This window comes from Rhinoraja longicauda, chromosome 15 (genome assembly GCF_053455715.1).
Source record: "Rhinoraja longicauda isolate Sanriku21f chromosome 15, sRhiLon1.1, whole genome shotgun sequence".
Taxonomy (NCBI): domain Eukaryota; kingdom Metazoa; phylum Chordata; class Chondrichthyes; order Rajiformes; family Arhynchobatidae; genus Rhinoraja; species Rhinoraja longicauda.
The window spans coordinates 20,486,139-20,499,720 of NC_135967.1; the positions used below are offsets into that span (position 1 = coordinate 20,486,139).

A 13,582-nucleotide genomic window follows, 5' to 3' on the forward strand; every position below is an offset into this window, starting at 1 on the left:
AATGAGCAATTTATTCAGATACAAAAATAAAGTCTGTTCAATATTCAGACAATGTCTGTTCTTTATAACATCAAAATAAAGGATGTTTGAACAAACTACATTTTGGACAACACTAACATATAAACAATTGCCACACTAAAATCAACTCTTCAGGCTGATGAATGTGAAAAAAACTGTGATGAAGTGCCTTAAAAATACATTCATAATTTAACAAATGATTTCCTCAAATCCTACTTCAAGACCTTATCCATCCCGACTCCAAAAGAACATACTTTCATCATCCAAAGACAAAAAATACATATATTAAAGTGCTTTTATGAATGCCACATTTAATTCAAATACAGGATCACTAGTTCACAGTTGACAAATAAAGCAAATTTCATTCCTGTTCAGAAGATTCCATTGTTTTTTTTTGGTGGCATCAAGAATTACATCCACATATGTGTGGATTTCTGTAAAATCGCAGAACAGCAACTTCTTTTACAGATGCATTACATTATTAAATACTTTATCATCATTTTTTTTCCAAATGAGGAAATATATTCCAACATCCAAAAGGAAACATCTCACGTTCCTTGTGCAGTGAACCATATTAAGTAAAACTTGAGTTGATAAAGATATACCGGAGAAAAGATTCTCATGGAAACGATAATGATCGCTTTGAAAGAGAGGACTAATTGGAGAAAATATCTTTATCAAGGACAGATCATGTCTGAAGAAATAACAAAGTAAATCAATAACGGCAGACCAGTGGGTATGATTTATGTAGATTTTAATAAAGCCTTTTGACAAAGTCCCACGTGGGAGATTAGTTCCAAAGAATAGGGCCTGAAGTTAAGGAGGTTAAGGGGCGATGTTATGACATATGTAAAATTATAAGGAGTGTAGGTGGGATTGACTGCAAAAATCATTTCCCATCTAGGAGGTTGATAAAACTAGGGGACATAGATTTACGATAAGGGGGATGAAAGAAGAGATTTTGAGGGGATATCAGGGGTATTGCCATCATCCAATGTGAACACATAGGTATGGAGAGCTGTGGACCAAGAGTTGTGAATGAGATTAATATAAAAACATGCCCACTGTCAATGTAGATGAGCTGGCTTGAATGTCCTATTTTCATGCTATTCTATGATTCTAGGATTTGAAAATCCTAAGAACCCCAAAATAATGGTCCTAGGTGAAAATGTTTGAATTGATACTGAAATCTACAGCTGTTTTCATGACAAAGAAGGCCTGAAGGGTCTTGACCCGAAACGTCACCCATCCCTCCTCCTCATAAATGCTGCCTGTCCCGCTGAGTTACTCAGCATTTTGTGTCTATCTTTAAATTAAACCAGCATCTGCAGTTCCTTCCTAGGCACTATGCTGGTTGGTTTACTGAAACCTTGAATTTGACAATCAAAGAATCTCTTCAAATGTAATTTTTCTAAAACTTAGCGGAGCTGAGTACCACTCCATTGTGCAGAGATGATAGAACATGGATACTAAACTTGGACTTCGCATACACTGTCATTTATAATCCAGCAACTAGGAGCTAAACAAAAATATTAAGTTTCTTCAATACTGTTCTGTTCATATAAAATCAGGCTAATGGAGGAAACTGGATTAATATGTCTGACGTACACGTTATGCTTCAAATGAATCATCAGGGACCGAGTGAATAAGGATGCAGCAAGACCACATTTTATTCCATTTAATGTCAAATTCAATGAAGACAAACTAAATGGCGTTAAAAACATTCACCTGCAATTGAAGTGCTTCATGATTGTCCAGTCCTTCTACAATCGGTGCAAATCGTTCTCTGTTATTCTGTTCTGCGGCAGTGGTTATAGCTTCCAAAATTTTATCAAGGCTAAAGGATTATTGAAAATGTGTTATTCGCGTGCAAATAAAGCCAATTTCCAATTTCATTCTTCTTAACTCCTGCAGATTTTCAAAGTAAATCAATTACTGCATTTATTACATTGCTACACTCAAATTCATTCAGGATGATTTAAAAAGGATCAATTAAATTAAATCAGTAAAAGTAAATCCACAGCGAACATTCACAGGAAGAAAAAAAGTAGAATAATACACAGTTGGATATCAATATTTTGTTGTGTTATTAAGATTAAATGCATTTAAAAATAAATGACTACAAACATATCAAAAGGTGAAAACAAAATCCAGTACAGTAACAGAGTAAGGTGATTTCATAAATATCTGTAACAAATTATATTTAGAAGAATGTTATTTGTTGGTAATTGTTATCTTCAACTTCTGGCAAATCGTGTTACACAAAAAAAAACTTTTGCTTAGGTGACACCGTATGTATTTTCTGTAAACAAATGTCATTTAATTTTAACTGAAGAACAAATATTTATTACTTTCAAGAAAAAAAACAGTCGAAAGGTATTTCACATTACATGTGAAACAATCTCCAATAGTGGAGATACCATGCACTATTGGACATTGTTTCACATGTTAAGTATTATACTGAAAACAACATAAACTGCAACGACAATCAAGTCAAGATAAACATACAACTTTAATTTTCGTAACTATCGTAATTTCATGATGTTCCTCTGTCTTTTCAATTGCTTCTTTACACTCTTCCGCAAGACCGTTAATGCAATATTATGGGAGTGGGAGTGATGTAGGGTTTAATTATTTACCTGTTTTTCAGCCCAAGGCCACGCCATCAACCACCTGAATCCTAGCCTGCTAGTGCAGGAATACTGGGTTTAGAAACCTACGAAATGTTGCACTTTGGGCAGATAGTAACTGCAAGTGTGGGAAGTCAGATGTGGGTAGTGATTTGAAAAAATGAGAACAAAATGCGGGCAGAATTTGAAGAAGATTGTGCTAAAGTCCATCATAATAAGCACTAAGACACTCTTCCTTTCCAAAAAACACCAATTGTGGTTTAAGGAGAATGCCCAGATCAGAAGCTAATTAACCTCAAATGCAAGAAACCCTTACATTGGAAGCACCCTTCCCTTCATTCCAGCGTAAACTATTTAGTCCTGCCTCACTGTAGCCTTTGCTTGATGGGAACAAAAAAGCCTCCTCTCTGAAGTAAAAAGAAATAGATTGCCAGGCACCTGAAAAATTAAGGTTCAACAGAAAAATATTGATGTGATGAACGAGCTAAACTAAACTAGGTATGTGGAAAACTGAATCATTCAGCAACTCATTGATAACCATCAAGGACATCTGTGGTTCAATCACCCAAGGACCCATTCACAATTAGCCAAGAACAGAATCAAAGTAAGCAAGAATATAGAGGAAGCAGTTAGCACCTAGTGGAAGAAATCCACCATCTTCTTAACCCTGACTTTGTCCTTGATATATGCACCCTTCAAACTATTCCACAGCAATCTATTCACCACAGCCCCAGATTGACATTAACAAAAAGACCATAAGACAAATGAAAAACAATAAAACCTTAGGAATAAACAGTATCTGTGCTGAAGTTCTGAAACTTGACAGAGAAAAACTTCAGTCACAAATTCACAACTTCATCTCCTGCTTCTGGGAGGAGACCAATATGTGAGGAGACCTCAGAGATACAATAATCATTATCATTACCTTAACCAACCAAATCTCCCAGTGGCTCAGCACTTCAACTCCCCCTCCCATTCCCAATCTGACCTTTCTGTTCTGGGCCTCCTCCATTGTCAAAGTGAGGCCCAGCGTAAATTGGAGGAATAGCATCTCATATTTTGCTTGGGCAGTTTACACCCCAGCGGTATGAATATTGACTTCTCTAACTTCAGATAGTTCCTCTGTCCCTCTCTTTCCCCTCCCCTTCCCAGTTCACCCACTAGTCTTCCTGTCTCCTACTAGATCCTATCTTTGTCCCGCCCCCTCCCCTGACATCAGTCTGAAGGGTCTCGACCCGAAACATCACCCATTCCTTCTCTCCAGAGATGCTGCCTGACCCGCTGAGTTACTCCAGCATTTTGTGTCTACCTTCGATTTAAACCAACATCTGCAGGGTTTTTTTCCTACAAACATTATCAGGTTCAAGAAGAAATAGGAATATGAGGAGAATCAAATGTGATTAGTAGTGTGATCTCATTCACCACCTGAGAGCTTCTGAGGGACTGACTCAGACATTGTTAAGCTACAGTTAAATTAATTTAAAGTTTACAAATACAATTTCAAAACATTGGACTGAAAAGGTTATCACAGAATACCAATACATTCATGGGTTTCAAAAGACAAAGACATTTAAACTCACATATTTTCTTCTCCAACGATGCAAACTGCAGAGAGAATTTTGACAATTTCGATCATCATGTTCGTTTGCTTTGGATCAATTGCTCTTGCCAATAATAACAAGCTTCTTTCATCACCCAGTATTCTCTGCAGCCCAAACTAAATGGGAAGACACAAAAACAGATTATAGATTGGAAGATAACTCTGATAGCCTTATTGAGGTGCCTCTCAAAATGTCTAATCGTAATAGTCATAAAGGGAATTTCAATTTAATGCGAGTATATCAACACTAAACGTTCCTGCGCCAGTGAACAAAATGTTTATCATTTTGTCTTCCAGCTCCCCACAGACAATTTGCTGCAACTGTAAAATAATAATTTTGCAGCAGCTTCTAAATATTTCCATCTGTGAACAGATTCAATCAAATTTCATCTAAAGGTGGGCACTTGATTTTTCAGGTTATTTTGCAATCACAATACCTGACAGAAATTATTTGAACAGCAAACATTTTTTGCTATTTCAGATCCATGACCAAACTTTATTACCCCATGTTAATTGGTCCACCTCTGCTCCTCAAATACAAATTGCCTTCTCATTGTTGTTACTGCCTGTTAAATCTTTGGCTTCTCGTCCTTCAACTGGCCGCAGCACCTGTAATGATTTCATCTAATCTATCAATATGCTGTGCAATTGTCATCAAAGTTCACTTCCATTCCCCCATTCCGCTTTATCTCTTTCACGTGGTGAGAATAGATCATCATTCTGTTCTCTAATGTCAACACTTCAGTACAGTTCATCCCCTCAGCGCAGCAATCTCAGTTCTCTCGCATCAGATTTCTCAGCATTATGCAACTGAAAATCAATTTATTCCCAAAGTGAAAAATGATAAAGAACATTTAAAATCTTTTTTGCATCATTCTGAAAATTCAACCGGTCTTAAGTAATCCTTGCAGCTGACACAAGGATTGTGTAAAAAGCAGCTATCATCGGTCACTCCTAGTACAATTTCATCTAAAGGTGGGTGCTTGATTTTTCAGGTTATTTTGTAATCACAATACCTGACAGAAATTATTTGACCAGCAAAAATGTTTGCTATTTCCGATCCATGACCAAACTTTATTACCCCATGTTAATTGGTCCACCTCTACTCCTCAAATACAAATTGCCTTCTCAATGTTGTTACTGCCTGTTAAATCTTTGGCTTCTCGTCCTTCAACTGGCCACAGCACCTGCAATGATTTCATCCCACAGGCCATTAGGACTGTTAACTCTCATACCACCAGGGACTAATTTAATTTACTGTATTAATTTATTTTTTGTGTTAATTTTTTTTTTCTATTCTGTTTTGTAGTTTAGCACAATCCGCAGGCGTTGCCACATTCATTTCACTGCACATCTTGTGACAAATAAATTTGACTTGACTTGACCACCCTATCTTACAATGGACTTACTTTTATTCATTCTACTGCATCTGTGCTTACCAATGCTTAATTGCAACAATCATCAAAGACCACACAGCCCAAAATCAAAACCCAAACCCTCCTTCTCTCGATGCCATCAATCCTACCAACTCGCCAGCCTTACAACCAATGATATTCACTGAATTCAATTGTATAACACATCAACACCAAATGCAATGATCCTTGCTGCAAACATTGGAATCACACTGTCACCACTCACGCTATTCTCTCAGTTGATTGGACAGATCATTCTTCCCTTATAGCACATGTGGACAAATCCATTTAAATTTCATCATGCAACTGTTTGGATTTAAACCATCAACATCCTCAGCGAAAGTCTTCTATATCTACTCCCAGTACATCAAAGCAGAACTCATGGCATGTTAACACTTCCCAACACTACAAACGTCCCAAAGACATTTTAATGATTCTTCACAACCTCACGATGAACTGGAAAATGCATTATCTGGAAAATCATGGCTTTCCCCTTTTCCACATTTAGTCTCATGAATATCACTCAAGTTCTTCCGTGGCTTCAGAGAGCTTAATGCCCAAATAAAATCCAGATCAAGACAATATTTTTGTTTAGGTTTTATCACTACCACCAGCATCTTCAAGTCTTTTCTCCAAACAACCATATAAGCAATGTTATTTACACAATCTTGGTATAACAACTCCCTTCTAAAAAGTAGTATGGATAATTAAACATGTTTGTATTGTTTACTTCGTAAGTAACAAATGTATAATATTCAGTGAATTATATTCAATATAATTTTAAGTCGATTCTATGTACATTTTGGAACATTCATTGAAAAGGAAAATCAATTTTGTTTCATGGAAACATGTGGGGCAAAATTCTAATATCAAACCAAGGTAATAACCAAATGTTGATCATCTTTAGGCCTAAATTAATAGTTAGCTTCTTGAACAGACTTCCTTTGACATCCAGCGATACAAAGGGAAATACAGTTACATGTTATAACATATATTACTGCAGGACTTGTCCTTTTTGTAAAGTAGCATTTGCAGTTCCTTGTTTCTACATTTATATATTGGTTTTTTTTTAATTTAGAGTGCAGTGACTTACAATGACTTATTTATTTATCCCTATCTCATTTGTAATGTTTGTCCATTAACATCCATGACACGTGATGCCATCCTTCACTTTGACAGTTTTAGTTCCTGGTTTCATCTGCGTCTTTATCATAATGGACATCCAATCCCTCTGCACTTCAGATATATAGACAAACTACCGAAAGATGCCAGAGCAACAGGGGTGTCTTGGTGGGTGACTTTGACTTCCCCAATATTGACTGGGACTTGCTCAGAACCATAGGGATAGAGGAGGCAGAATTTGGGAAGTGTATCCACAAGGGATTCTTGAAAGAGTATGCGGATAGGGCAAGGGAACATACTGGATCTTGAGGGAACATACTGGAACTTGTGTTGGGAAATGAACCTGGCCAAATGACTGTTCCTTCAAGAGAGAGCTGGATAGAGCTCTTAAGGATAGCGGAGTCAGGGGGTATGGGGAGAAGGCAGGAACGGGGTACTGATTGAGAATGATCAGCCATGATCACATTGAATGGCGGTGCTGGCTCGAAGGGCCGAATGACCTCCTCCTGCACCTATTGTCTATTGTCTACTGTCTATTGACTGGATCCAAGATTGCTGAAGTCGTGGACTGTGAGGAAAGCTGTCAAAGTATACAGCAGGATATAGATCAGCAACAGAAATGAGCAAAGAAATGGCAGATGGAATTTAATCTGAGCAAATGATATTTTGGATGGCCAAATGTCAGGGGAAAATATATAATTAATGGCACAACCCTTAACAACATTGATGTACAGAGGGATTTTAGGGTCCAAGTTCATAACTCCCAGAAAGTGACAATTGACAATAGACAATAGGTGGAGGAGGAGGCCATTCGGCCCTTCGAGCCAGCACCGCCATTCAATGTGATCATGGCTGATCATTCTCAATCAGTACCCCGTTCCTGCCTTCTCCCCATACCCCCTGACTCCGCTATCCTTAAGAGCTCTATCCAGCTCTCTCTTGAATGCATTCAGAGAATTGGCCTCCACTGCCTTCTGAGGCAGAGAATTCCACAGATTCACAACTCTCTGACTGAAATATTTTTTCCTCATCGCAGTTCTAAATGGCCTACCCCTTATTCTTAAACTGTGGCCCCTTGTTCTGGACTCCCCCAACATTGGGAACATGTTTCCTGCCTCTAACGTGTCCAACCCCTTAATAATCTTATACGTTTCGAAAAGATCTCCTCTCATCCTTCTAAATTCCAGTCGCTCCAGTCTTTCAACATATGATAGTCCCGCCATTCCGGGAATTAACCTAGTAAACCTACGCTGCACGCCCTCAATAGCAAGAATATCCTTCCTCAAATTTGGAGACCAAAACTGCACACAGTACTCCAGGTGCGGTCTCACTAGGGCCCTGTTCAACTGCAGAAGGACCTCTTTGCTCCACTACTCAACTCCTCTTGTTTTGAAGGCCAACATTCCATTGGCTTTCTTCACTGCCTGCTGTACCTGCATGCTTCCTTTCAGTGACTGATGCCCTAGGACACCCAGATCTCGTTGTACGTCCCCTGTTCCTAACTTGACACCATTCAGATAATATTCTGCCTTCCTATTCTTACCACCAAAGTGGATAACCTCACACTTATCCACATTAAACTGCATCTGCCGTGCATCCGCCCACTCACACAACCTATCCAAATCACTCTGCAATCTCATAGCATCTTCCACACAGTTCACACTACCACCCAGCTTTGTATCATCTGCAAATTTGCTAATGGTACTTTTAATCCCTTCATCCAAGTCATTAATATATATTGTAAATAGCTGCGGTCCCAGCACCGAGCCTTGCGGTACCCCACTAGTTACTGCCTGCCATTCTGAAAGGGACCCATTTATCCCCACTCTTTGCTTTCTGTCTGTCAACCAATTTTCTATCCATGTCAGTACCCTACCTCCAATACCATGTGCTCTAATTTTGCCCACTAATCTCCTATGTGGAACCTTGTCAAAGACTTTCTGAAAGTCAAGGTACACCACATCCACCGGCTCTCCCGTCAATTTTCCTGGTTACATCCTCAAAGAATTCCAGCAGAACACAAGTAGATAGAATGGTGAAGAAAACATATGACATATTCTACATTTTCCTTGACCTTCATCTCTTTTGATCTCTTACACTTCCTTATCTCAGTAACTCCCTTTCTCCTGATGCTCAGTCTGAAGAAGGGTCTTGACCCGCAACATCACCCATTCCTTCTATGCAGAGATGCTGCCTGTGCCGCTTAGTTACTCCAGCATTTTGTGTCTATTTTCGGTGTAAACCAGCTTCTGCAATTCCTTCCTACACAAGAAAACATATGATATACTTGCCTTCATAGGTCAGGCCATTGAGTATAAGAGTCAGGAAGTCATGATGCAGCTTTATAGAACTTTGCTTATACCATATTTGGAGTATTGCGTACTGTTCTGGTCGCCCCAGGAAAGATAGACTGCTATAATCTGCTGGGCTGGTATTTGCTGCATCTCCTTTTGTTTCAAATTTCCGGCAACAGCTTTGATGCCAATTTAACCCCCAAACCCTCCCCATCCCCTATCTCTAACTGTCCTCAGACATCCATTATTTGGTATTTACTAATCTGAACAACCTTGGTCTCCCTCCCCTTGTTCTCTCCACCCCATCCCCTATCTACAGCATAAGACACAACTTGTTTCCACTCAACTTACCCAATTGTGATGAAGAATCATTAACATAAAAAGTTCATTCTGTTTCTCTCTTCCCAATTATTGACTGATCTACTGAGTAGTTCCAATGGCTTCTGTGCTTATTAAGCTTTTTCAGTGGTAACATTCTCAGACTTGAAACAATTGTATTGCCTGCATGCCCTATTGATACATGGTAAGTCACAAGCCTTACCTTGTTATTCATAAATGCTTTCAGACACTGAATGAGTTTATGTTGATTTTTTTTATCAGTCATTTCTTGTCTAGAATAAAACAAATACAAATGCATATTTACTTCAAAGTTTTTCATTGCTGATGGAAACAAAAATACATGCTTTGAACAGCAACATGCTAATTTAAATAACATCACTTTATTGCTCCAAGGGTTGCCCATACAAATGCAAAAATAAGTATTACATTTCATCCAACAGGATGAAAAGTTGGTGGTTAAAGAGAAACATAGCTTGAATCAGAGTACATAGCATTTATTACAGCTCCAAATGGAGAATTATACTGAGAGGCTGACCACCCTGAGCACAATGTACACAAAGACTAAAAATGTTGGTGAATTATTAACATGGAAAATTGGGCATTAAGAAAGTACTTCTCTTACCAAAATGACTTTTTGTAAATTGATAATTTATGGCATTCCTAAGGCCACTCGCACATAGTAGAATGAAAGACGTCTATCAGGTGTGAGGGTTTTGACAGCATTTTAGTGAAGTCTTGCACAAAGAGCAAATACATTATTTGTTTACAGTTGTAGCTATAAATGTCTCTGTAAAAAACAGGCAAGAACTTTGACAGGTAAAAGAAACATGTGAAAGCAAGAGAGACTGAGAGTGAAAAAGAAAAAAGGAGATTATCTGAGTGTAAGAAAGAGATTGATTGGCCATCTAGTACAACAAAGGACGACAAAGCACAAGAGAGTGATTGGAAACTGGAACTATAAACCAGCACAAACATTTACAGGGTAGAAGCAAATAAAAATTGTTATAAACTCCAAATCACCCAATAATGTTAGAATGAATACAGTAATGTTAATGATTAACCACCCAGAGCATTCTATACATAATATTCCTAAATTTAATTTGAGAGTATTCAAATGCCGATGCAATTTAATTTTTCTACCTCTACTGTGCCCTCATTTTAAAACTTGCTAATTGCTTACTGTTTTTTATCCAATAGCTTCTCCAAAGCATCGAGCATGAGACCGAGTCCTTCATGGCCAAAATTATTAACCCAGCTGAAAAACAAAACACATTTATCGATTATGCTGCTCTGTTTAAATAACCATGAATGAAAATATGGATAATTACAGAATATAATATCCATTCATATTTATATTGGAAAACTCTTCAAATCACAATAGCTCAAATTTCATAGATGATTTAAGAATTTTTATAAAAAAAGGTCTGGCTGATATTAATGATTATGTTTAACGACAAACACATTCCAATAGTAAAATTTCAACAGATTATTTTGGATGTAACATATATCAGTTACTACGAAAAACAGTAAACGAGCGGATTAGAAATATTCCTTTGAGCAATTCAATTGGTTCACTTTCACATTTCTAATCATACGTCACACAGAATCTGTGTGCACGGAAATGAGCCCTTTGGCTCAACGAGTCAAACAAACATTTATACTAATATGCATTGAATTTTTTATTATGCCCCACCCCAAGATTCAATCATTCACCCACATGAGTAAAAACTTACAGTGGCCAATTAACCCATCAATCCACACATCTTTGGAATGCAGGAGTTCCGTAGTATGATGGTGCAGTAAGTGTTGCTGCCCAACTGCTCCAGCAACCTGCAGTCAATTCTCACTTTGGAGACTGTCTAAATGGCTGTGATGCTTTTCTTGGTACCATAAGGGTTTCCTCTGGGTGCCTCACTTTACCACATGCAAAAAATGTGTGCGGTGGTAGGTTGATTGGCTGCTGTAAATTGCACACCGTGTGGCAGTGAGTTTTAGAATATGGGAGTTAGAGGGTGGATGGGAATGTGGGGAGAATAAAGTGGGATTACAATAAGATTTGTGGAAATGAGTGATGATCAGCACAGACTCAATGGGTCTGAAACACGCAGAGGAAATTTACACAGTTAGAAGGAGAACATGCAAATATCTCTTCAAATAATTTGTTTCTAATGAATCGTGGCTCACTGGTGGTTTTGTTGCTTTGGAGTCAGTTAAGATTATATCTTAAATATAACTGTTAATTTTCCAGGTCCCCGTAAATTGTTTATTTTACTGTTTGGACTGTTTCTTCATTACCAAAGATAGACAAAAGCTGGAGTAACTCAGCGGGAGAGGCCGCATCACTCGTTTCCCTTATCCCTAACCAGTCTGAAGAAGGGTCTCGACCCGAAACGTCACCCATTCCTTCTCTCCAGAGATGCTGCCTGTCCCGCTGAATTACTCCAGCTTTTTGTGTCTATCTTAGGTTTAAACCAGCATCTGCAGTTCCTTCTTACACTCTTCATTACCAAAAGCTAGTATCAATAACCGTGCTTTCTCCAAACAAATCATCACTTCTTTAAATTCCCTTTCACTGCTAGTAAAGCTCAAATCTCCATTAACCTTGACTACAGTAAAATATTTTCTTTTGAGAAAATACAAGATCCCCATAATTTTAATTCTGCCATTATAATTTCCCTCATGTTAGAATTTTTTCACATAGACAAGCTGAGACATCCACAATTTCAAAAAATTACAAATTGAATCAAAAAGTAACATGGGAAAATAATCTGCATGCTATTTAAATAATTATAAAATCATTCCACAATCAAATAGTGCATTATTTTAAAACACAGTTGAAATTTTCTATTCAGACATTTTCCAATTAAAAATACAGATACGGAATTTCTCTCTTCATTCTTGATTAGAATTTTTTATATCATCAAGTGTCCGCATTTGGCTGTAACACTGAGTGCAAACTGATTTGTATCTTTGTGGAGTCTCCTCCACAACTTAAAATCCTCCTGTCACACCTGTGTTTTTTTTACCTTGTGAAACCTCAAATATAAACCATTGCTTTGGAAGTGACACAATCAAAATGCTCATAGTAAGATGACAACCTGTAATGGTCAGTTCCTGAGAGAAGTTATTTCTATCATCTTGCTTTCATACCAATTTATGATTATAAATATGATTGTGGAGAAATTGCAACCCTGTTAATATAAAAGGCTAGTCCTCATGATCTTAAAATTGGGAAAACAAATCCCAGAGAATCCCATCCCTGAAATCCCATCAGAGAGGCACAACATATTGTTTCTGCAGCATGTTTCACAGAAACAAACTTTATGACCATATTAATTGTTCACTCACAATTCTTGTGATAGCAGAATTTTCATTGTCGACTTGCGCTGCAGCACTTGATTGTTTTTAACTGGGATTATATGTCATTCAAAGAAAAAGCCCCCTTTAGCCAAAACCCAGTTTGTTACCTAACATCCAAAATTATGATTCTGGTACATCTAAGATTGTATGCAAAATCTAGATGCCACGTGAAAATTATTATAACCCATTTGGGGTACTGCATTCAGTATTGAACATTGAACCTCCAGGGGGATATTTTGGTTTTGAATGAGTCAAAGATCTGATTTATCAGAAGGTATCAGAAAACTAAATAGACATGAGAATGTTAAAGAGACAGTTCAGGAAGGAAACCAGTGAACAATGTTTTCGGTGTACAAAATATTGCATTTATTATGCAAACCTTTTTCACCAAAATTGTGGATGCTTTCAAGACTAACAGTTTTTTTGTGATTTGTTTCAATGGATGTGGAATATGGGAGAATCAGATGGCCTGGCAGTTCATATGGGAAGAAGGTTTTATGACTCAGTAAATTATTGAACTCACAATCTGTCAATGGGTGAAAAAAAAATCAGGAATGTTTTTTTATTCCCACGACTATGGTATTTTCATCCAGTTTGATAAGCAACTTCTCTAATATTGTGATCTTTGTGAAAATGTCATGAACTGATTTCTGTACTTTGACAGGTCCCTTGTTTACTCAGTGTTTTAAAAAAAATCAAACATTGTTTTCTACATTCAGCATCTTGTGTCATCTCCGGAGTTTCAAGAAAAGCTGTAAGTTTAACTGCCTGCAGAACCACTTATAAAGATGTTCAATGTAAACAGGA

General features: G+C 37.6%; 1 protein-coding gene across 9 annotated transcripts in view; it reads right to left on the reverse strand.

Annotated features, from left to right (window-relative positions):
* The window catches only part of diaph2 (diaphanous-related formin 2), a 448,875-nt gene that overhangs the window by 329,441 nt on the left and 105,852 nt on the right, over positions 1 to 13,582 (reverse strand). For 8 of the 9 annotated variants that reach the window (XM_078412289.1, XM_078412288.1, XM_078412284.1 and 5 more), the window contains 4 exons: positions 10,596 to 10,670; positions 9,618 to 9,687; positions 4,229 to 4,365; positions 1,747 to 1,855 (listed from right to left, as the gene is read on the reverse strand). In XM_078412289.1, coding sequence (XP_078268415.1) covers positions 1,747 to 1,855; positions 4,229 to 4,365; positions 9,618 to 9,687; positions 10,596 to 10,670 — 391 coding nt within the window. Of the gene's footprint in view, positions 1 to 1,746; positions 1,856 to 4,228; positions 4,366 to 9,617; positions 9,688 to 10,037; positions 10,097 to 10,595; positions 10,671 to 13,582 lie in introns of those variants that run through there. The other variant, XM_078412290.1, reaches the window with a different exon arrangement.